The sequence below is a fragment of the Apostichopus japonicus genome, chromosome 9, assembly GCF_037975245.1.
Source record: "Apostichopus japonicus isolate 1M-3 chromosome 9, ASM3797524v1, whole genome shotgun sequence".
Classification (NCBI taxonomy): Eukaryota; Metazoa; Echinodermata; class Holothuroidea; order Aspidochirotida; family Stichopodidae; genus Apostichopus; species Apostichopus japonicus.
The window spans coordinates 16,370,915-16,397,098 of NC_092569.1; the positions used below are offsets into that span (position 1 = coordinate 16,370,915).

General features: G+C 33.4%; 2 protein-coding genes across 2 annotated transcripts; both read right to left on the minus strand.

The window, feature by feature from the left end:
* Window positions 1–1,930: 1,930 nt before the first annotated feature.
* LOC139973906 (fibrinogen-like protein A) lies at window positions 1,931–3,917 on the minus strand. Its single transcript, XM_071980791.1, has 3 exons — window positions 3,888–3,917; window positions 3,508–3,778; window positions 1,931–2,346 (listed from the first exon to the last, which is right to left on the minus strand). The coding sequence occupies exons 1-3, from the start codon at window positions 3,915–3,917 to the stop codon at window positions 2,087–2,089; spliced, it is 561 nt and encodes a 186-aa protein (XP_071836892.1). The 3' UTR covers window positions 1,931–2,086.
* A 12,838-nt stretch (window positions 3,918–16,755) lies between these two features.
* On the minus strand, window positions 16,756–25,059 carry LOC139972990 (fibrinogen-like protein A). Its single transcript, XM_071979333.1, has 5 exons — window positions 24,972–25,059; window positions 21,259–21,304; window positions 19,771–19,943; window positions 18,641–18,911; window positions 16,756–17,287 (listed from the first exon to the last, which is right to left on the minus strand). The coding sequence occupies exons 1-5, from the start codon at window positions 25,041–25,043 to the stop codon at window positions 17,028–17,030; spliced, it is 822 nt and encodes a 273-aa protein (XP_071835434.1). The 5' UTR covers window positions 25,044–25,059; the 3' UTR covers window positions 16,756–17,027.
* Window positions 25,060–26,184: the final 1,125 nt, after the last annotated feature.

Genomic DNA, 26,184 nt, shown 5'->3' on the forward strand with positions numbered 1-26,184 from the left:
TAGATGGTGAACGCCTAGTATGTCAGTACAGGATGGTTCCTCAAGTAATGTTTTATATACGAAATCTGAATAATCCAAGGTTGAAGGCCCGATATCCTATAATAAGTTGTAAAGTTGTAGTTCCTTCACTTTTTCATCTCTCAAATGCAGTTTCCAAATATCCTTGGCCGAATCTGAAGATCAATAAATACGAACGAAATCGTTAGTACTACTAATGATCAACCCACGGTACTGATATGATCAGCAGTCAGTCACTGCAACTTGTCAAGTTTCGCGGAACTAGTTAGACCGATATTACAACCCTCGCTGTTAATTTTAGGCGTGGTTGGAGAGCCCTATTGAAACCCCTGAGGCTTAATGCAGTCAACACTATTCCTTTGCAGGTACCATACCAGCAAAAAAAAACAAAAAACAAAAAAAACAAAACACAAAGATGACCAAATGTAAAGCTTGTTTTAGCATAATATCAGTTACCATCATATTTCTGTATGCCCTTATGTGAAAAGAGAATATTTTAAAATAGAGAGGATTGAAGGTGATATAAACCATTTTAGAAATTCTTTGGTTAAATGTGGATATTACTCCGAGGGAGCAGATGGAAGGGTTGGCTTTAGTTTGCTACACTTGCTCCTCTAAACGGTCATGATATGGAAATTTGCACGTGCCATGACAGACAAAGTTATCAGCTATCGTGTGGTGGGTAGGATATGCCAGTTGAAATCTTCTATCTAGGGTTTGGCTGTTCTTGAAAGAACAATGGAGTGATTATTGTGGTGGGACACCTGAAGCCACGATTTAGTAGAGGGCGCTCTTCACAAACAATGAAAAACCTCATGGCGATGCAAATGTAATTAAGAAAAACGAAAGAATCATCATACTCATTTGAATCACATTTGACAGCGCTAAAATTGTGCATTTGCTGTTTTTTTGTATTAATGAGGTAAACATGACATTTGTCTTAGCTTTTTGTTATGTTTACTGAGCAAATTCAAGAGTCGGTGCTCGTCGAAGGATCTTACACGTTGTTTTAAAGACAAGAAAGTATATTTAAATAAGTATTCGTCCTCTTTAGTGATATAAGTTGGTGAATGAGATGTTTGCAACTCATGGTACATATTTTGAGTTCAACAAGTCATAAAAGCATTATGCTTTCTAATTCAAATTTATATGTTGTTTCAATTCAAACATAACAACATCCTCTTGTCTTCGTACCTGTGATCCTTAACCCAATATTATGTATCGGGACGAATTTAATACTTTAGAATGGAATATGTTAATAAGTTCCCACGGTGAGAGAACAATGTCTTACTTTAAAAGATATTTTCGTGTATACGTTGAGGATTACGTTGAAAATTGGCGAGTAAAGGAAAAATTGTTGCACTGCCATATCTAGTCGATTGATTTTTAATGATAATTCGTTTCATATATAGGACTACATGAGAAAGTAAGCAAATATTCTTGGCGTGTACGGAACTGTATTGCTTGTGAGTAATTGTGCACTTCACGGTAATTAGATATATCGCAACATTCTATCGCTGACACCAAAACAAGTAACTCGAATTGTGTGCATGGCTACAGGACGGGCCCCACACTTTTTTCATTGTACTGGGTCGTAGTGGCTGGGTCGAAGGGGTTGGGGGATGGGGCCAATAGGTGAAGTCGTGCAGGGCTGCGGTCAAGTGAAATATTATTTTTCTTGAACGGTAGATAGGGGTGGAGGAGTGGAAGATTGCTGCGAGGCAAAACCTGTAAACCGGAGTTATTGTGGATAAAGGTTTTTTGTTTTGTAGCCTATATATTGGGCATTGTCCTCGATTACTGTCAATCTCATTTTAGTAATGAAAACAATTTAATTTGCATTAAAAACGCTCGATGAAAGCCACAATGGTTTCACAATGAAAAAAGAAATCAAGATGGACGAGTCTGGAAATAATTGTATTCATCTTCCTTTAATATTCATCATTCGATGTTATAAAATCATAAGGATTTGTTGTTAAGTTAATAGTCGGATATTTCACAAGTCTAGACTATATCACGATGACACAGTGTTCGGTGATCATTCTAGTTGCTAAGAACGGTCGATGTATTACACTGGACGTATCTTCATTTCAGCGTATTTTATGTTGTAACTACTCCCTGGAAGATTATACCAATAGATGCTCTTGTAAGTAGTACTGCCGGCTGTGTACAGTCCGTTCAGGTTAGAATAATAATTATTATAACAATAACTACCGTGCCACCAAGCTCCGTGACAAAACTGGGCCAAGTTGTAACTAGAGTGACGATCATTGTCGCGATTGAACGTCGTAAATGTCTGGTTCCTGTGATACGCCATCTTATCATATGCTGCGAAAGGAAAACACAAATACGAGATAAAGTAGACAGGGATCTTTAGTTTATTATTTGATTACACGTTTCTCTTATATTATAGATGCATTAGAAGGACTTTTATTGGATACATTTGTTGGAGATAATGAACAGGCTATACAATATAATATGTTAGAATCCTTCTAAATTGTTATGTTGATAGTTACATTGTTGTGCCTCAAAGAGTACTCGTGGTAATCACATGTGATATCACAGCTGTCAATGTCAGATTTTTATAAATTCCCATTTTGGGATCAATTTGTAATGACTTTGCATTCCTCCAAGGTAAGATATAAATGATTTGGTGGAAATGCAATGGTTTTTGATATTTTTTTATTTAGTGTACAGTAAAACTATGACATCACTCACACTTGTTTCCATCAAGCTCATTTATTAAACCAAGACCCTTACAATTGCAGCTATTAATATATGGATAACTTTTACAATTATTGGAAAATTAATGACGACGCTTAGAACCATGTGCTTCAGTTGTCATAGGTAGTTTCACATATATATATATATATATATATATATATATATATATATATATATATATATATATATATATATATATATATATTAAGGTTTTCTGTTTCTGTTTAATTCCCTTTTCTTAGTTTGTTTTGTTTTGTGTTTTTTTTTGTGTACTTTCCTAAAGGGTTTTATTGCTACGACTATATGGGAGCAGGGTAGGAAATAGGAGATTTCATATTTTGGAATAACATTCCACTTCAATATATCCCGACTTCCTGGTTGACACTCAGATCACACGGGATATGGATTTGACGAAGAATATTCTATGTTTATAATCATATCTTAGAGCGACTTTTCGAGTAACTATATATCTTGGCATATACCTATGCAGAGTTTACTACCTTTATTGTTGGAACACATTCAGTAATAATTGTAGTAATAATACATGATGGTTGCACGTTGCCAAATGTCACAAATGGCACATCTTTCCGAAATGTCAATTATTTATTACCTTTAAATTTTGTATTGATATATTTATCGTATTAATAGAAACACTGCGTTCATCATATATAAATACTGCTGATGTTTAACTTCCAAGTGAGAGTTATGCCTCGACACAGCAGGGAAATACAAAGAGCAACCGCATGACATATTATATATACGTACCTGTAGTGCTGGAGCTATCGTATTCTCCAAGGCCAACTAAACGATACTTAGTCTCTTCATCGCTGATCCTAAACAGGTCGTACTTCGCAAAATAGGGATCTCCATTCACGTTGTTTAAATCAATTCGAAGTATGTAATCCTTTTGGTTGGTTAAGAGTGATATTTTATCGTTGCCAAGCCAAAATTCCTTATTGAGGAAACCAAAGCCATCTCGGTAATCATCCCAGTCTCTGTAAAATTCTACGGAACCATCGACCCGGCGTTGGAAGACCTGGTTTAGTTTAAAAAAAAAAATGGTTTCAAAATAATGAACAATTTGTACGATGTACCTTTGATGTGTATGACGTGTCAGTGTGGGAAGTGTTAATGGTTCGTCTTACGTTGAACAGATACGATAGCCTGTGCACCATTATTCTTTTTCTAACAGAATACATTGGTATCATTTCATTTTTACCCATATTGCAGTAATATGGCTGTAGAAACATTTGAAGGTAGCGAAAAACTGTCTCGCTATAAGAGACAACAATCATACTTAGGATATTTAAAGGATACTCGTGAAGTTATGTTATACGTTATTAGAAATAAGACGGTAAATTTGAAACTAAGTAACGTTTTCCTGAGAATTATATCAAACTAAAAGATACGAATAAAGAATGCATGCCTTGTCGAACGAATCAGCACCTGTTACACACAGAATCTGTACCAAGGAATCGCTTTTTACTGAACCAATAAAGTATAAAATATCAAAATACTGCAGCAGGCACGCTAAGTAGAAATGAATTAAGGCTAATATTATGTTATGTTCTTACCGTCCAGCCTCCTCCGTCAATTGAGTTATTACAGTAAACTTGAAAAGGTTCATTGGCTCCATCTGGCTTAATCAGATAAATTCCAGATTCAGAGGAACTCCCTTCACATTGGTCGTAAACTTCTTTACAATCTCGAGGATATTCTGGCTCTTGGTAGAAAAAGTAGGAGGAGTCTGAAGTAATGAAAGGAAAAAAAACTTGTAAGAAATGGATGCGATCATTTTTAAAGTGAACTACCGAACTGGATGTCCCGTTTACCGCTCTATCGATACAATTGAAAATTACGGTTTGCAAGAAAAAAAGCTTTCCAAATATGAAACATAACCTTCCATAGATTTTTTGCTTGGAATAACAGCATTGAAATAACGTCGTCAAATCGTAAAAAAACAAACAAATATAGAGAGAATCCTTAAACGAAGTCACAGAATATCCCACCTCTTTCCCCCGCAAGAAAAATAAATCCTGATAAGTTCTGGTCAAAATATCAATTAAATTTAAAACGACCAATAATTGCCTTCTTTCCAACCGCTGTGACAAACATTAAAAGGCTTCTCAGCCAGTGTTAAAAGCGTTTTGCTTTTCGATTTTTAGACATATTAGCTTTTTTTTTCACTAAATTAAAAAAAAACCAGAGTACGCCTTTCCGTGTAGAAATAATTATGACTTTAGGTAGTAGTTTTTAGTTCATATTAATTACTACATCATGAAACGTAAGTATTAACGCATATTAACCCAAAATATGTGAAGACCAAAAAAGCAGAAATCACCATTATTGTCAATCTAAATCATTAATATGACTGATCGATTAATACTGTTTTTGATGATATTATTTTAAAACGGTTCTTAATATTAAGTGACATGAATACTATATATGTATTTATTCACCGATAGTAACTCTTTTAATTATAAGTCGTTTCCAGCCAGCTTTAAAAGTGGCTTAATTTTCGTTTTACAGTTTTTTTTCTAACTAAATTAAATAATCCAAAGTATGTCTTTATGTGAAGAAAGCATTAAAAACACAATAAACAGTCGATGATGATATAAGGTAGTAGATATTGGTACATAGTTGGTTACAAAATAAAAAAAACGGAAGTACAACGCATATTAAACAAATGTGTGTACCAAAAAAAAAATCACTATACATGTCAAACGAGTTCACTGATATGAATGATTAATTAAGTTAGATTAATCATTTACTTCGATGGGTACCTCTAAAATAAAAAATAAATAAATACAATTGCATTCATACTTGTAATGGCCTTTGTTAAAACGTGATTTTTTTCCCCCCAACAATTGAAATATGCGTTTAAAATAGTAGAAACAAAAAGGAATAATGATGATAAATTTTTCTTACCTCCAGTGCTTCTTTTGTTCCTTCCAGAATTTTCCCGTCCAACATTCTAAAATTGAAGATATGAAAATTGACATATGAAAGAATCAACATTCCGATATGCGGGATCGTCTCGTTTGTGAAGGCTACTCATCGCTGAAATCAATTCACGATTAGAAATTCAGTTTCAAATATTGTTAAGTACTGTTTATCTTTGATTAAAATCCAATGTAGTGAAACCAGGAATCGTTAACTTTGTCACCATTTAGGTAATCCTAATTCTTTCACTGACAGAGAGGCAATCAATTTGACCCCACTCGATTGACAATGTTTCTGTATTGTTCATATTAAGATCTCTCTGTTTGACTCATTTGTAGGAAACATTATGGGAAGTCAATCGATTATTCCAACACTCTGTTCCAACACAGTTGAACTATAGGGTCTATAACGTGTGTATAGAACTTTCTGTAAGTCGTGACTTATTTTAATGAAAACAAAACGTGGTTCTATTCTATACTGTGGTCTTTGTGTTTACTTCGTAGCATGGTTTGACGACAAAGTTAAAACAAAAAGTTGAAACTATTTAGATGACAGAATGACTGAATAAACAAATTACTTATTCAATGTCATTCTTGCCCTGTTTCCCGCCCTTATACTATATACCTTAGATAAAACAGTATAGTAGACGTTTTAATTTCCGCGACATGAAGTGAGAAAGGAATATGATTCCTTCCCGTAGGAGAAAAAAATCAAAATTGAATTCAATGAGCTTTTTGAAATGAAATGAATCTAGAAAATACTAGGAAATTTGATAGCTTGAAACTGAGACAAACACACGGTTTTCTAGACGTTCACAATTTTCATAAATATATCTCACATTAATGTTTTCGTCTGTGTATTAAAACGTAAATACGACTATCGTAGTGCTTAGCTGAGGTAATTATCGTTAAGTAAGATATTTAAGATTGATGAAAATATTAGGAATTGACTTTCATGTACGTACAAATATAATTTGAATTATCCTAGTTAACATAATTTAAAAATGTTAGAAAGTTCAGTGATTTATCTAAAATAGTACTAAGTGTGGTGGGTACTCTCACCGTTTGTTCCTTCAAAGTTCTGTTTGCTTAGTAAGTTCTACCATTTTGACATTATGGCATATATGATTTATTTGTTAGTAATAATCTATAATACTCATTAAAATTCCCTCATAAACTAAGACCACCAATACAATTTATGCATCATAATAATCAAACTTGTAATGGGTGCTTCACTGCCTTTTCCACGTTTTCAAATGTTTCCAAAGATAAAAGCCTATATTTTGACTGTTTTATGCAGACATAATTCCTTAAGGTGTACATAAATGACTCCCTCGGTAGAATAAATAAGTTTCAGTAGTGCGTGTCCCGATTAGATATTTACAATTTTGGTAAATTTTGTTGTTTGGTTTATTTGCACAGTTAAACAAGCCGAAGCAACTTTATTCTCTCCTTGGTTTGTTGGTCTGTGTTGATGGTAAGTTTAATTAATGAAATATAGACTAAAGTAATTTAAAGTTGGAAATATTATGTACTGGTACTTGGTAGATTCACATCGAATGTAATCGATTCAATATTTACATCAAGAGTTTTACATCAAGTGATTTATGAGTATAATTTATGATTTTAAGGCATCATTCCACAAGATATAATGTAAATATAAAGACGTTTTAAGTTTGATTGGTTGCTCTGAGTTTCTGTACAGTACCCTATCTCTCATAATTTACCTACGTATAGATTAAATGTCAAATATGAAGGTTTAAACTATGTTTGTGCAGTAATATTGAAAGACTAGATTCGGCAGCAAAGTGTCAGGAGCGTTAACATTTGTTAAAATTAATAATTTATTGCTTTCCTAAGTAAGTAGTTTTCAACTTGTTTTACTGCTATAAAAAAAGGAATTCTATCACGATTTCCTTGATGGCATGTCAAGAAAGGAACGCGCTCAAAACACAGGAAAGAACAAACGACAATGTCGATTGATATTAACAATGAGTCTCGCAATAGAATAAATACATTTCTAGAATAACGGTTATATTTAGTAGCTATTAACATATGCCAAAATCGTTGCTTTGTTCATTTATACAGTTATATCCTTACATATGATAATTATTTTCCTTTTTTTATGTTATCGATCATTGTTACATTTTATTTGCTATGTTGGACGATGTAATTAAATACCCGTTTGAAACGTGATCGTTTCCACGATATATCGGCAAGCCATTGTCAATTTTAAATTGCTTGTTGTATTCGTTAAAAAAAAGGAATTCATATCGTTGTTTTAATAAAATAAATGATATTCTAACCCATTTTCAAACCCAACTATATTTATGATATGGTGTACTAAGACGTCCTATACACGAGGTAGTTCACAATGAGCACTCTCGAATTTCTTTTTTAATATGTAGATTAAGTACAATATACCAATACTTTACAAACAGACAAATACATCAATTGAACACCGACAACAAACTCAAACAGCATGGTAAAGAACAACTGAAAAATCATATTTAGTTTAACAATTATTGTGTTAAAATATTCAACTTTAACTTGATAACAAGATAAAAGACACTTACGGTTTCTGCCTGAAAAGCTGGAAGTTGAGAGAAGAGTCCCAAAACACAAAATGTTAGGATGAACTGCATCTTGACGATTTTTCTGGTCTTAACGATCGCAAATCTCAAGAAGGAATGAAGTAAACTTTCTGGCAGCGAACCAGTTCAATCACTTTCTGAGCTTACCCCGCGTACTATGACGTGGTTGTTGACACGTGTCACCGAAGAGCTGATTAACCATTTACATTTATACTATTTGTTATAACCTGCATGATCACGTAAATGAAAGCATAAGCTAACAGGTTTTCTATGGTCCCTTAAAGAGTAAAAATGATGACAATTACTATTAGTCCATTTTGATAGCTTAAATTGTATAGACGAAATGCGATGTTGCTTTAATGGTCACATTAGTTATATTATATTCATATACAATCTCAACCAACTCAAAATATTTCTTTCGATAACACAAATTGTATCGCATTATATATATTACACTCAGCTTATTAACCTTTCACCTATAAGTACTTCCGTAAGTTTGAATCCTGACGTACTACTTTCAATTAACTGAATTTCGTCTCATGTTGCTTACCATCAACAGATAAAAGATGTTAAGGAAACTGCTGTAAAGCCCCTGAGCAGTGCCAAAAATTCAAATATATATCTACAATCAAGAGGAAATCATTTAACAGTATCAAACCTCCACGAGTTTTATTTTATGCAATCCCACCACGCTTTGTAAGTTGCCATGTTTTTGTGAAATTACCCAGGATGCAAGGTTGCCATGGCGTCACACATGTACCTTGGCAGAGTTAGACTTGCCGCTCTGCGGATACTCTAGTAGTACCGCTACACAGAAAACAGCGCTCGCGTGCGGTATATGCTGAAACTACTAAACTATCACTAATTTTACAATTATTACAACAGCCGGGTTGAACTGGACTTTATTATCCGGAAATCTAAAAAAAATAACTTAAGTCACCATGTAGCCACCTTGTGTTCGATTTTGAGTAATGTATACAGGCGACATGTAGCCTAGGCCTAAATAGTGTATCGTCAAATGTCCACAATCGTAGTTCGATTAACAAGTATAGTTACTATATATCTTAGTCATACAGTAACTCTACTCGACATACTGTTACTGCTATCATCACTTCGTCGATGAAAAGTATCGTTCATTCGAGCAATTTAACATGACTGAGGCCCACATTATCCCAGATGACTATTGCGTAGAACTGACTCCATCACCCCGACATAATGTGCGACAAAATAATAGTAATTTCAGAAGAATGTGATGGAGCCGTAGTTTAGAATTCGAAAGCAAACAATGACAATCAAAGGACGTCTGTGTTGACATTCATCTTGCAAAATACCAATTTAGGCAGATTTATTTATACACGACATTCAGTGTACGTATGCATCTAACATTCAAAATTGGTTAAATAGTTTACATTTACTTGAATTTTGAAAGTGCTTTACATTCTTTTAATAAATATCCTAAAGTCTTACAAGTTGTGCAAACATTAACTATGCTAATATTATTAAAGTTGGCAACGCATTTTCAGGAACTTCTGAGGCTCATGTATGACGTCGTAAACAGCTGATTTTCTGCCTCCTTCTCCTCCAATATGGAGGATAAGGGCGGATAAGGGGTTATGGGCGGGGAATTTGACTTTTTGTTTTATTCAATGAAGTCGTAAAGGAATAACATGATAAATGACATTATTGGTGGTGTAAATATGTATACTAAAAGCATGTGAATAGTCTATCAGGCAATAGAAGGGAGTTCTTTTAATGAATGGAATTTATGACGTAAGACGACATCAATCATATCATATATTGAACAGTATGTGTACAGTAAACCTCTGACCATCTAAGACAATATGACAGCAGTGATCAAACGGTTTCATTGATTTATTTCAGTTGGTCTTACTAAACAGTTGCCTTGAAGTTAAGGCCGACACTGACTGTCTTTCCATCTTTCTAATAGTGTAATCGTGATATCGACTTGTGTCGGCTATTCTCCTTTATGACCGCTGAGAATGAGAATGAAATTTTTTATCAATTGTTGCCTGTCACAAAGACATACATACACGTGGTCTGAGCATTCAGTGGTTGTAGAAGACGTGTGTAGTGCTGCGTAGAAAGAGAAGCAATGTGATAGCCAGAGCTGATTACGTCAACAGGAAAGATAAAGGAAATCATCCCCTGTAAAATGATATGCCAGCCATCAAGATTTATACAGATAAACAGATCAGGCCCATGTAGAATTTACAAGTTTTAAATTTATATGCAGTCGTTCTCTGTTAAGGAAAACCAGTTTAGTGTATTTCAAATTAACCTTTACAGTTTATCATTGCTAAAATATTCCAGTAAAATTAGCAGGGTGTGTTTTGGTTGGCTATGTATGTATTCAGTAAAATTCTAAGAATTGATGACAATATTTCAGCCGCGGAGGAATATTTTTTCAATTCTCTTTATAGAGACAGGTTGTAGTAAGAAATAACAATAAATACATATTGGATATACTTCATCCTCTGCTTGTGTGTAATGTATGTCTTTATATACATACATTATGTACGATATGAAGAAAGAAAAAGCATACATTTCGTGGTCGAGGGAGAAGGAGGGGATGGGAGGAATGAACGAATGTTATCTGCAGTCAATGATCACTTTTGCTTGATCTCTTCGATTCGGCCAAAATTGTGCGAATTTTTTTATTTTTTTTATTTATAATGGAATGCATAATGGACTTGTAAAAACTATTCGAGTTGTCAAAATGTTTGATATTAAAAACGCAGTACCTGAATAATCCTATTCACTTTCAAACACAGATGAAAAAGTGGGAAATTTGCAATACATTCATATTGGAGTTTTTTTGACGTGTTCAATAGCACTATGGAAAAGTTTCTAGGAGATGATTTTCTTTCATTATTTTAATCAGTTACTTGCTTACATTAGGTGAGCAGCAATGGACAATAAAAGAACCGTAGTATATATTCCAAGGGTAGAGCTGCATTTACATGTATGTCCATTGACTCTTTAATGGTCTAATGATTGATACTGGCATGACACGCAAAGTGTGAAGGCATTCTGGTGTATGATGACGTGTAATTTTATGGACCCAGGGCGCTGTCATATCTGGCCCAATGTATGTAATATGAATCTTGTATGGAAATGCGCTTGGTGATTGTCTAGTTAAGGTTCCACTTGTGTGCAGTTTTGCCTAGGAAAAACAAGTGCTCTATGAAACACAAGTGCTTAAAACAGTTAGTCTAACTGGAATGTTCGAAAATATGTTTCAAAAGATCTCTTAGTCCATAGTTACTCCAGAAATAGTTTATAATATAAATTATCAACTCCCGGTACTGTTATGATCTGCAGTCAGTCAATTCAAGTCAGTGCAAGTTTCGAGGAACTAGATAGGGTCGATATGATAGCGCCCTCTGTTATTCAGGGCGTGGCTGTAAAGCTCCATCGAATCTCAATTGCCTATTACAGTCGAAACTATGCAGCTCTGAAAAATTGAGGGCGCTCTTCTCAAACAGTGATTTTCTTACGGCGTTACGAATTGCATTTGGCTGTTATTATTATTATTATTATTATTATCTTGGTAATTGTAATGTTTCAACGTAATGACCATTAACAACAGCGATGGAAACATGGTTTGAAAATAATATTAAATGTAATACACAAGTTTAATAATATGAAAGTAAATCAATTGGAAAATGACGGAAAGTAGTCGTGTTGCGGCGCATATAAAGCAATGAATGGTTATAATCCGTTGGTAAGATGAATTACTTTCAATTAGTTTTGTTTTAAGCTAAGAACTAAGCTAACAGGATTTTAGAGCTAAACTAAGACGGAATTTAAAACTTGCAAATTTGTCTATTGTTTTGTCTGATGTTATGACTATTAAACAATCTTATAAAAATAAAGGTCGAGTGACAATATGACATTGTCAAGTTAGAGTGGTATGGTAAGATGCAGGTAACCCCCTCCTCCTTACTTATTGCTATTGTGATCGACAGTGAGAATGCAACGCCCCGTCTGCGCATTTGCTACACCTACGGATGAACTCAAAAGCAATTTGCGGGATTGCTCTGGTTTATCAATTAATTGAGAAAACAAGAGTTTCAGATAATCAAATGATGGAACTTCTAGTCACATATCTCTTTGTAAACCTTGAAGTATCTTTTACAAATATGGCATATTCACGAAATCCCTCCCCTCCAAGTTTACGAGATGTATTGAATTGCCATCTGGGAACCCTACGCTAAATAATAAATTAAAAGATTCCCCCAGTGACTTGGGTAGTGACTTGCATGGGGCAGTGGTGAATCAAGGATTCCACAAAGGTATGGGTGCTGCCCTGGTGTCATTAATTAAAGCCGTCTCCTATTCAGGGATTTTGTTGTTTTTTAACAATCAAAGAATGAACAATTCAGACACCAAAGCGTTCAAACTGATACATATTAAGACAATGAATTAAATAAATACAAGTAGCGCTAAATGCCAGTTTTTGATAACAAAAATTTCGTATGATATTGAAAAAAAAAGATGAGTGCACAGCCGTATAGAAGTAACTCAATTTTTCTTCAACTGAATGAGGAAAGTACCCCGAATGATCCATTTACCCCGACTGACCATCTATGGTAGAGATGGGGAGGGGGGTGGGCGCATGGTCTCTGTGAGCGATTATTATAAATTACGCTCCTACCTCAAATGGAAGAAGTGTGTTATATGTTTTCCGTAGCTAAATTAACGCTCACCAAACGTCAATGTAAGTCCAGCATGTTTCGAGGTTTTAACACGTGATGTTTCTGCTCTTCTTGTGACTTGAAACTCCAAAATAGCTGGGTCTACTTCAAATAATTTTCCATTTGTCTTGCACACATACTAATTGTTAAACTACTACTTCAATATATAACATTATACACTTGTACTGGTAACTAGCACGTTAGCCGCGACGAAGCCGAAAGTTTGTTCATTAAATCCTCTGAATCGACACAATTTCCTCAACTATGTTCGATTTGTTAATGTACTCTCAAATGCAATAATCCAGAAACAAGCAAAGATAAACAAGATTTAGTATCTAATATTGAATGATATCTTCATTTCGATGTAGTTTTTGCCAAATGTATTAATCCTCTGGCGGATGGTTATCTATTGCTATTTATAATAATACTTTATATGGTAAAGGGTTTGCTATAGACTAACTAACAAGTACTGTGTTAACAGTTAAAGTTATCATGTTCACAGGTGTTTTAAATTATCTATCTATCTATCTATCTATCTATCTATCTATCTATCTATCTATCTATCTATCTATCTATCTATCTATCTATCTATCTATCTATCTATCTATCTATCTATCTATCTATCTATCTATCTATCTATCTATCTATCTATCTATCTATCTATCTATCTATCTATCTATCTATCTATCTATCTATCTATCTATCTATCTATCTATCTATCTATCTATCTATCTATCTATCTATCTATCTATCTATCTATCTATCTATCTATCTATCTATCTATCTATCTATCTATCTATCTATCTATCTATCTATCTATCTATCTATCTATCTATCTATCTATCTATCTATCTATCTATCTATCTATCTATCTATCTATCTATCTATCTATCTATCTATCTATCTATCTATCTATCTATCTATCTATCTATCTATCTATCTATCTATCTATCTATCTATCTATCTATCTATCTATCTATCTATCTATCTATCTATCTATCTATCTATCTATCTATCTATCTATCTATCTATCTATCTATCTATCTATCTATCTATCTATCTATCTATCTATCTATCTATCTATCTATCTATCTATCTATCTATCTATCTATCTATCTATCTATCTATCTATCTATCTATCTATCTATCTATCTATCTATCTATCTATCTATCTATCTATCTATCTATCTATCTATCTATCTATCTATCTATCTATCTATCTATCTATCTATCTATCTATCTATCTATCTATCTATCTATCTATCTATCTATCTATCTATCTATCTATCTATCTATCTATCTATCTATCTATCTATCTATCTATCTATCTATCTATCTATCTATCTATCTATCTATCTATCTATCTATCTATCTATCTATCTATCTATCTATCTATCTATCTATCTATCTATCTATCTATCTATCTATCTATCTATCTATCTATCTATCTATCTATCTATCTATCTATCTATCTATCTATCTATCTATCTATCTATCTATCTATCTATCTATCTATCTATCTATCTATCTATCTATCTATCTATCTATCTATCTATCTATCTATCTATCTATCTATCTATCTATCTATCTATCTATATATATATTGTCTGAAGATCGCTACAAAGCGTGAAACTCCGAGTTACAACTACTAGTGTTCCACTAGTCTCATCTAGTATCAACATATATTCCGCTCTGTCCAATGGACATAGAGCACTCTGCGCCAAGATAGACGCCAACCTACTCTATATATATATATATATATTTATGGAGAGCGGGGGTGGTAAGGGATGTAATACATACTTCGAATTCGTTTTTTTAAAGAAATTTATAGACTGGCTGCTTTTCATTAAGTGTATCACGTTATGACTTTCGTTTTTGTATGTGGATCAAGGAATGTATCTTAACTGATGAAATATCCTCAATTATGTTCGAATCGTTAATGTACTCTAAAATGCAATCACCCAGAAACAAGCAAACATTAACATCATCATATATAGCCTATAGAATGATTTCTTGAATACGATGCAATTTTAGGCAAATTTATTGATACTTGTGCGGATTGTTATTTACTATTATTTGTAGTAACACTTTGGTAAGTTGTATGATAACATAACAGTTATATTGACAATAACCTTAAAGAGATCATACATATGTTCACATGTTTATCAAAGTGATCATATATTTCTACGAATAGGGGATGTGGGGGGAGGGGACAAGCTACTTTCAATTAAAGGTGCTAACATTATTACCTTCGTCACCAGCTTACTGCTTGGCGCACGGAGTAAAGAAATTGTCTCACTGGCAAATTCCGCTTTTGTATAAGTATATTTATTTAATCTGTATTCGAGGAAAATAAAGAGAAATAATCAAGAAAATCATTTAAGAAGAGCGCCATTATTTTGCAAACTTGCCAAGCCGTAAATGTATTATCGAGCTTGTACTAGGAAGTTGTCCAACCCCCTGATTATACACTAAGCCTAGCTACACACAATCCAGCCAACTCTACATCCAGAAAAAAAAAATGACTAAGTGACCTTTACAGGGCTCGCCAAACCAAAGCATATTGACAAAAAAACAATACACAAACACACACGCACGAATCCCGGCCGGAACGCGAATATTTTTTCCCAATCTGAACTGACACTGAAATTATTTCCTCGATTCTAATTGGGTCTCAGCGAGCACGTGATATACTTTAGGATTCAACATGGATCCCTCCATACTCTGTCGATATCAGTATGATCAACACGAACAAATTCAACATATTCATATTAACAACTTTCCAGAACTTTTGGTAGGTCTATATGAACGAAAGTTTAAAGTGTTCTTAACACGATGAAGCAACTATTTCCAACTACTGCGCCCATTATAGGCAGTCCTCGATCGTTTGTTTACTCGATTGACTCCGCTCTACACAACAAATGTAATGTAGCCTATTGTACTGTGTATAGTGTACAACACAATAAAACGCAGTGCATTTCAGTGAATTTGTATACATGTAGCCGATGTACATATGAACGAGCTGTGTACATTCGGAGTTAGTTTTATAACCATAGGTTAAAAATGTATTCAGTCAATGAATCATATTAGGCCGAATATGCAGTGGCCATGAAGACGGCGAGCGACTGTGCCAGCCAGTGAGTGTACACAAAAAGGCATTTGACGATATGTCTGTGTCTTTTGACTTGTTTACTAGTTATATAGCCTTATAACCTACACGTACGGAAACCTATTGGCTCGCTGAGAGCCAATCAGAATCGAGGAAAAAAATGTCAGTGTCAGTTCAGTTTGGGAAAAAAAACTATTCGCGGCCGGAACAGTCAAAGTAAACACTTGCCCAACCCCATAAATACGGCCGGGTAGACAAAGTTGTCGAGTATACTCAAATGAATCAGTACATAGCCTATACACTGCTTACTGTTAGGCCCGTAAAACATAAATCCTAAAGACATGGTAGAACTTATAAGAAATTATACGTGAACATTAAATAAGAATACCTACTTCTTTGGCCGGAATCAACCTGCATTTCTCAAAAACTTGATCACTTTGGTATTCAATGTCAATACATGCAAAATAACAACACACTGGTTAGCAGTGAATACGATCGAACAGGTAAGCTATAACTACCTCTCGTTTCCAAGAAGTCCCGACAGAGCGCTCCCTTGGGAAGCCGATCGATACAACGAAACACTGCTGTTTAAATATTCAACACACATACAGGACAAAGGATTAACTCTCAGGGTAGATATATTACTTGAAATTTATTCTTTTTCAGTCATTCGCAAATATTATCAAAAAGCGGTTATCGGTTTTGAGGAAGAGGTATATTTAAAGTTATTCGTAAAGTGAAATTATTCGTTCATTGTGTTCGAAAGTTGTAAGTTCATTTCTCTAGAAGCACTCGTTTGCTGGTGCCTTGTTTGAGATATAATTGTTAAAATTTAGATGTAAACTTTATTTCTCACGGGACTCTGTGACCCCTGATGGAACTTCATGTTTTTTGATTGGAGTTTTTGTCTGCCGCTGATGTATTACACTGGGCGTATCTTCATTTCTGCGTATTTGATGTGGTAATAACTTCCTGGAAGATTATACCAGTGGATGCTTTTGTAATTAGTACTTCCCGCTGAGTAAAGTCCGTTTAAATTGGCATAACAGTAATAATAATAATAAGACTTGTACCACCACGCTCCATGACAATACTGGGCCAGGTTATAACTACTATGAGGGTCGTTGTCACTGTCGAATGACGTAAAGGACATGTTCCTGCTGTATGCCATTCTATCATACGCTGTGAAAAGGAAACACGAGATGCAGATAAAACGCATTATCATATTTAAAACAGTTTTCAGTTATTTCCACACGGCATAAATTAAGAGAAGGTTCATAGTAGAATTTATGTAGAATTAATGATAAATGAAACACTGTCATATTAAACAAACATTTTCTCTAAATTTGTATCAATTTCCAAATATATGTTGTTTACACCGCTTGAAGGAATTATTAGTGCCTTCATATGAAAACTTAATTAATATCCAACTTTCACATCACACATTGTGGATTCATTTTTACTTCATGATACGTGCATGCACATTATGTCTTTTTCAAGTAAGGTACTATTGCTACGACAATGGTACCGGTATGTTGGAATCGTAAAAAAAAAAATCAATTATGAAGAACATTATTTTTTCATAAATGGTTTTATTTACCAAATTATTGGATCATTGTGTAAGAAGTCTATAGAGATTCCAGCTTTTATTTCTACTATTATTCTCTTTTCGTTATGTTTCCAGTTGAACGGAGGTGAGGTCTTTTGGTAATTAGAGAAGATGGCAAAATATTATAAATCATGGGGAGATGAAAGGAAAGTTGGAATAGGGTTTTTGTTATCAATAACAAGTCCGTTTGTCACTGGAGGTATACGTGTTTCAACCTGAGTTAATTTAAGGTATATCTTTCAACCTGAGTTCATTTTCGGAGCGCATTAATCATGGATTTCAACCACAATTTACCTGACCAGCTTTCTTCCATTCGACCACAAACAGTGTACTTATTGAAAAAAAAGAGAGTCGGTAATTGTCTATGACCGTCGGCTTTCTATACTTGAGCTCCCAATGTAATCGTTTATCACACATGAGTATACTTTTTTATATTTCAAATTCGAACACAATAACAAAACCTAAATTATTTAATATTTATGGATATTTTAAAGACAGTATGCTCAGTTTGACAACCTTGACGTGATGGATTCGTCTAGTGTTTTGATAACAACAGAAGTAGAGTATAACGGCCATTGCCTGGGAGTCTTGTAATGTATCGTTTTATGAAGATTTATGTAATGTTATAGTAAAACATGTAAATAAGATAATAATTATAAATATTGTTCTTGAGCTGATCATTTCTAAAATGTTTTCGTATATGCTACATATTTGATGAAATGTTACAGTCGGCTAATGAACTGACGAACTAAATACACGGTTTAATTTGACAACAAACGTTAGAAAGGGAGGTAACGGATCAATGTAGTTATGCATAATTTGTTTGAGGCGTTGATAAACTCCTTGCTAATCTTCAGTACTTTGAAATATCTTAGATAAGGTATAGGTGATGACAAGCAAAATCCACGAGGTTTATATGTACCCACCTGTTGTGCTGGAGCTATCGTATGCTCCAAGGCCAACTAAACGATATTTAGTCTCTTCATCGCTGATCCTAAACAGGTCGTACTTCGCAAAATAGGGATCTCCATTCACGTTGTTTAAATCAATGCGAAGCATGTAATCCTTTTGGTTAGTTAAGAGTGATATTTTATCGTTGCCAAGCCAAAATTCCCTTTTAAGGAAACCAAAGCCATCTCGGTAATCATCCCAGTCTCTGTAAAATTCTACTGAACCGTCGACCCGGCGTTGTAAGACCTGGTTTAGTTTCAAAATAAAAAAAAACATGCCATATTTGGTTTAAACATAATGAACCATTTGTTCGATGTACGTTTGATGGGTATAATGTATCAGTCTGGTTAGTGCTTTTAATGTTTCGTCTAACGTTGGACAGATACGGTAGCCTGTGCATCAGTTGGATTCTACTTATTCTAATGAAATACATTGGTATCATATAACTTTTGCCTATATTGCGAACAGTAATATGGCTAAAGAAACATTTTGAGGTACCGAAAAACTGTCTCGCTATAAGAGAAAACAATCATACTAAGGAATATTAATGGTTACTCGGGAGGTTATGTTAAGCGTTATTAGAAATACATATCTAAGATGGTAAATTTGACACTAAGTAACCTTTTTAAATCAAACTGAAAATAAAATAATGAAGATTGCATGCCTTGTCGAACGAATCATCATCTGTAACACATATAAACTTTGTAAAGAAATCTGTTTTACTGAACCAAAAGAATATACACTATCAACATCAGGCGCGTAGCCAAGGGGGGGGGGGCGAAGGGGGCAGCCGCCCCCCTTGAGCTTAATTTTTTTTTTTTATGTTTTTATGATATCGCTAGTATTTTCAAAAGAGAAAATGCTAAGATGCAACTTACAAGGCCTGGGAAGTGCCTTTTCCAGCGATCTGGGAGGCATTCTAAGCCAAAATTTTCTTGTACGCTTCGCGCCAACCATGGTGGCGCTACGCTTAGATAGTTTTCAATGCCGAATCTACAGTTTCGCCCCTCCCTTGGCAAATTCCTGGCTACGCGCCTGATCAACATACTGCAGCAAGCACGCTACATAGAAATCAATTAAGGGTAATATGATATTATGTTCTTACCGTCCAACCTCCTCCGTCAATTGAGTTATTGCAGTAAACTTGGAAAGGTTCATTGGCTCCATCTGGCTTAATTAGATAAACTCCAGATTCAGAGGAACTCCCTTCACATTGGTCGTAAACTTCTTTACAATCTCGAGGATATTCTGGCTCTTGGTAAAAAAAGTAGGAAGACTCTGTAGAAATGAAAGAAACTTTTTAAGTGAACTACCAAACTCGATGTGTCGTTTACCTAACCCTCGATTAATGTGAAAATTACTGTTTGCAGAGAAAAATTTTGTCAAAGTTTTAAACGTAAATCTTCCATATACATTTTTCTGCTCGAAAATATAACCATGGAAGTACACATTGTAAAATCGTAAAAAGAAACAACAAATAAACAGAATAATAATTAATGAACTAAAAGAATAACAAGCAAGTTTTGATCAGTTTTGGTAACTATGTCGATTTAATTTAGAACGATAAATTTTTCCTCCTTTCACCGCGACAAACCTTAAAAAAAAAACATTATTTTGTGTACTTTTCAGTCAGTGATAAAAGTGTGTTGCTTTTCGATTTTTCGATATTTTTTAATTTAACCAAACTACAAAATCCCGAGTACGCCATTTAGTGAAGAAGAAATCATGTCTAACGGTAGTAGGTCTTAGTTTATATATAATTACCAAATCAAGAAACATAAGTATAAATGTAAAAGACCACAAAAGCAGAAGTCAAAATTATTGTTAATTAAGATCATTAATATGACTGATTAATTCCGTTTCTGTAATACTGTTTTTGATGAGAGAATTTTTTTCTTCAGTGACATGAATACTATATATGTATTTATTCCCCGATGGGTAAATCTATCATAATAGTTTCTTAAAGGCATGAAGCCCAAATTAAAAATGAAAATTAAGTTATATTCAATCCGAAATTATAAATGAAGTAAACTAATTTTAAAAATCCCGATAAATTCTAGTAGCTATATTTGTTTAAGATTAATCGACAAATGTTGGTCTCCTTTAGACCACCGCGAAAAACATTAAAAGGCTCTCAGTTTTTACATAAATTGATTCCAGCTAGCTTTTAAAGCGGTTAAGTTTTTGTTTTACAGTATTTTTTGTAACCAAATTAAATAATCCACAGTATATCTTTATTTGAGGAAAGCTTAAATAAATATTAATATGCCGATGGTGTTATAAGGTAGTAGGTATTGTGCATATTTAATTACTACATCACGAAACGGAAGTATAACATCATATTAAACAAATGTATGTAAAAAAAAACAGAAATCACAATAATTGTCTATCAAAATCAATGATATTAATGACTCATTAAGTTAAATGAATCATATATATCGATGGGAACCTCTTAAGTGAAAAAAACAAATAACATGCATACTTGTAATGTCCTTTTTTAGAACGTGAATTTTTTTTTGTGTGTATAAGATTCATGTAAAAGTTTCTTTGAAATAGTTAATAAAAAATCAAGAGAATGATACATATTTCTTACCTCCAGTGCTTCTTTTGTTCCTCCCAGAATTTTCCCGTTCAACATTCTAACATGGAGATATGAAAATTGAATATAAATTCAACAAAATCACTAAAAGGACATTCCGATAGGCATGAGGGACTCGATTGTAAAGGGTACTTACCGCCGAAATCAATTTAGTTCCAAGGCTATTTTAATTTGCTGCAAATCTTTAGTTAAGGTCCAACGAAGTGAAATCAGGTATCATGAACTATGTCACCATTAGGTCATTTTAATCATTTCACTGATAGAGAGGCATTTACTTTGACCTCACTCCTGTGACAATGTTTCTGTATTATTCATATTAAGATCTTTCTGTTTTACTCAGATATTAGCTCTTTTGTAGGAAACATAACGGGAAATCAAGAGACACTATTCCATCACTTTATTCCAACACAGTATAGGTATTCAGTTTATAACATTTATGAAATTTTCGTTAAGCCGTGACATATTTTAATAAAAACAAGATATGTTTCTTTTTAATACTGTGTTGTCGTTGTGTTTACTTTTTGGCAACCATGATTGTTCGTAAAATAAGTTTTGACATTATTTAGATGATAGAATATATGAATAAACAAATTACACACTCAACGCCATTCGTACCCTTTTTCCCGCTTGTATTCTGTATAACCTAGATAAAACAATAATATGTGGCGCTTAAATTTTCGCGACAGGAATTGAGAGAGTAATATGACTCGTTCTAGACGATCACAATTTTCATAAATACATCTCATATTAATGTTCATGTTTGTGTATTAAAGGGAAATACGACTAAAGCAGTGCTTACTTGAATTAATTATCGTTTAGTAAGATATTTAGGATAGATGAACATATTACGAAATGACTTTCATGTACGTACAAATTAATTATCCTAGTTAAATTAGTCGTTATCGCAATTCTCAATTCTTCAATGTTCGGTTTGCTAAGTAAGTTGCGCCATTCTGCTCCTATGGCACGTATGATGTATTTGTCAATAATAATATATAATACTTATTAAAACTCCCTCATAAAATTATACCACCGATACAATTGATTACAATTAAAGCTTCATGGAATGCATCATATTAATCAATGTTGTGTTTGAGAAATTGATAAACTTCAACTCACTGATCTAGACAACATTTTATCATCAATTGCGATATTCGCTTTCTATATTGTTCAAAAATTGTAATGGATTCTTGACCGCCTTCTCCAATTTTTTCAATGTTTCCAAAGATAGGCCTTTATTACTTCATACGATGCAACAACGTTATTGAGCCTACTAAAACCAAATATTCTAGTTAAATCAGTCTCAGTCATAACCAAATTGCTCAGTGTTCCTTTGTAGTAATACGGCGCTCTTTTAAAGTTTATATTCAAGACTACATCAGATTAAAGCAATGAGGGATTCTTGTTATTTGTTTAAACTGTTATTAAAATATTTTGATATTCCATCGCTATGTCGTCGATGTCATGCCAAGGAAAACATGCGCTAAAAACACGCGAGAGTACAGTTTATTCCTAATTTTTATGTTAAAAATGAGTGTCTCGGTAAAATAAATACCTTTCAGTAGTGTGTGTCCCGATAAGATATTTAAAATTTTTAAAATTTTGTTGTTTGGTTTATTTACAGAGTTAAACAAGCCAAAGCAACTTTATTCTCTCCTTGGTATGTTGGTCTGTGTTAATGGTAAGTTTATTAAATGAAATATATGACGAAATTATTATAAAAATATTGTTCAATATATATGTACTGGTACTTAGTAGAATCATATCGAATATAATCGATTCAGTATTTACAACAATTGTTTGTGATTTATGAGAATGATTTATGATTTTAAGGCATCATTCCACAATATATAATGTAAATATAAAGACGTTTTAAGTTTGATTGGTTGCTCTGAGTTTCTGTACAGTACCCTACGTCTCATAATTCACCTACGTTTAGATTAAATGTCAAATATGAATGTTCATACTTTGTTTGTGCTATAATATTGAAAGACTAGATTCTGCAGCAAAGTGTCAAGAGCGTTAACATTTGTTAAAATTAATAACTTATTGCTTTCTTAAGTAATTCACAGTAAGTTGTAGACATATATTTTAGCATCAGGTTTTTATCTACTAATCGATTCCTTAATCAGGTTAGTTGTTATTTTGAAAGGTATAATTGAAAACACATTTGTCAAATTTATATATTTCTTGGCGCAAAAAAATGAGAATGCCCATCTAAGAATATCAGCAATTGAAGTTTGAGAACTGATTACTGGTAAAAGTAGCATCTATCATAACATGTACGTAATATTCGCCACCAAATTTTGTCCAACAAAATATACAATACATGTCCAATGAATTGGGGAGAAATATTTATCTGAGAGAGATTTTAAAGGCCATTATTATTAAACACGATACAACGGTGACAAAAAACATAGACTGATATTTTACTTTAGCAAGACATGTTTTAAACTTGATGAAATTAAGTTGAGATATTTTCTTATCAATTTTTTAAACTGCTATAAAAAAGAAATTCTGTCACGATTTCCTTGATGAAATTTCAAGGAAGGAATGCGCTCCAAACACAGGAAGAACAAACTACAATGTCGATTGATATAAACAATGAGTCTCGCGGTAGAATAAATACATTTATATAACAGTGGGTATCCTGAGTAGATATTCACAATTGCCAAAATCGTTGCATTGTTTATTTAAACAATTCAACAAGTTAAAACAACTTTAACCGTTTTTGCCTACTTATGATCTGCTTTAGTCTTAAATGTAATTAACGGAATATAAATGTGACGTTTGAAATTATTGCTTTATATTTTCTTAACATATAGATGATACGCTTGAATCTTTCTTGCAACTTCAACTTTTTATGATTTATGAGTATTTTTATTTCAGACATTATTCAACCATTTAATCTAACTTAGCTAATCCATTAATAAGAAAGTGTTAAGTTTTATAAATTGCTTCAAATAGTTACTATTATTGTTTCAATGCATTTATTTATTGGTATCGCACTGTACTATGTACCTAGCAAGCCACCTTCACCCATTTATTTTTAAAAATATAAATTTGAATTACCAAAAATGGATAATGGAACTATGTTTTTACTATAGTATTGATTTACTAGCTTAGAAGCAAGTTAAAGTTGGCTTAAGGAAAAAATTCAATTAATCTTTGTTCAGGAATCCAAAGGTTATATCCTTACATATGATAATTATTTTCACGTTTGTGTTCGATAATTGTTATAGTTTGTCTGCTATGTTGTACGATAATTAAATACCCGTTTGAAATGTGATCGTTTCCACGATGTATCGACATGTCAATGTCAGTTTTAAATTGCTTATTGTTTTCGTTTAAAAAAAATGAGTTATTATCGTTGTTATAAGAAAATAACTGATATTTAGACCACTTTTCAAACCTATCCATGTTTATGATATGGTGTAATTAAACTTATTATATTTTATTGTGCACATGAGGTAGTTAACAATGAGAATTCTATATTTTATCGTAAATAAGGAGATTAAGTACAATAATATCAATATTTTAAGAACAGACAAATACACCAATAGAACACCTACAATAATCTCAAACAGCATGGTTAAGAGAAATTGAAAATCATATTTAGTTTAAAAATTATTGAGAATTGAGATAGAAATTCATTTATAACAAGTAAATATTCAACTTGAATTTGTTGAAAGATAAAAGAAACTTACGGTTTCTGCCTGGAAAGCTGGAAGTTGAGAGAAGAGTCCCAAAACACAAAATGTTAGGATGAACTGCATCATGACTATTTGTCTTGGTCTTAACGATCGCAAATCTCAAGAAGAAATGAAGTAAGCTTTCTGGCAGCGAACCAGTTCAACCACTTTATGAGCTGACCCTGCTTACTATGACGTGGTTGTTGACACGTGTCACCGAAGTGCTTATGAACCATTTAACTTTATGCTATTTGTTATAACCTGGATGATCAGGTAAATAAAAACGCAAACTAACAGTTTCTCTATTGTCCCTTAAAGAGTAAAATTATGATAATTACTATTAGTCCATTTTGATAGCTTCAATTGTAAAGACGTAATTGTGACTTTAATGTTCACATTAGTTATATTACATTCATATTACATCTTAAACCAATTCAGAATATCTCTTTCGATAACACAAATTATATCGCATATATATTACACTCGGCTTATTAACCTTTCACCTATACGTACAACTTTCAATTAACTGAAATTTTTTCCCGCAGCTAACCATCGACATTTAAATGTTGTTAAGGAAACTGCTGTGAAGCCCCTTAAGCAGTGCCAAAAACTCTAATATATATCTACAATCGAGAGGATACAATTTAACAGTATCAAACCTCCATATCCAGGGAAAGACGAGTTTTTTTAATTATATAAAATCGCACCAACGATCTCTGCAAGGTACCATGTTTTTGTGAAATTACCCAGGATGCAAAGTTTGCATGACGTGACACATGCACATAGGCAGATTTGGACATGCCGCTATGCAAAAATATCTCCTAGTACCGCTACACACAAAACACCGCTTGCGTACGGTATACGCTGAAACTACTCAACTATAACTGATTTTCAAATGATTACAACTGTTGAATTGGAGTCTATTATCCAGAAATCTAAAGAATAATAACTTCATCCATCTTGCGTTCGATTTTGAGTAATGTATACAGACGAGATGTAGCCTAGGCCTAAATAGTGTATCGTCCAATGTCCACAATCGTAGTTCAGGTAACAAGTATAGTTACTATATAACTTAGTCATATAGTAACACTACTCGACACTGTGACTGCGATCACCACTTCGTCGATGAAAAGTATCGTTCATTCGAGCAATTTCAACATGACTGAAGCCAACATTATCCCAGATGACTATTGCGTAGAACTGACTCCATCACCCCGACATAAGGTGC

Bases quoted from the DNA above. Each gene is read 5' to 3' on its own strand.
- LOC139972990 (XM_071979333.1), bottom strand. From the start codon at position 25,043: ATGATGCAGTTCATCCTAACATTTTGTGTTTTGGGACTCTTCTCTCAA. The intron at 21,305-24,971 runs GTAAGTTTCTTT...TCTCCATGTTAG, and splicing joins CAGCTTTCCAGGCAGAAACC to AATGTTGAACGGGAAAATTC. The intron at 17,288-18,640 runs GTGGGTACATAT...TCCTTTTCACAG, and splicing joins CGATAGCTCCAGCACAACAG to CGTATGATAGAATGGCATAC.
- LOC139973906 (XM_071980791.1), bottom strand. From the start codon at position 3,917: ATGGTGCACAGGCTATCGTATCTGTTCAAC. The intron at 3,779-3,887 runs GTAAGACGAACC...AAACTAAACCAG, and splicing joins GGCTATCGTATCTGTTCAAC to GTCTTCCAACGCCGGGTCGA. The intron at 2,347-3,507 runs GTACGTATATAT...TTCCTTTCGCAG, and splicing joins CGATAGCTCCAGCACTACAG to CATATGATAAGATGGCGTAT.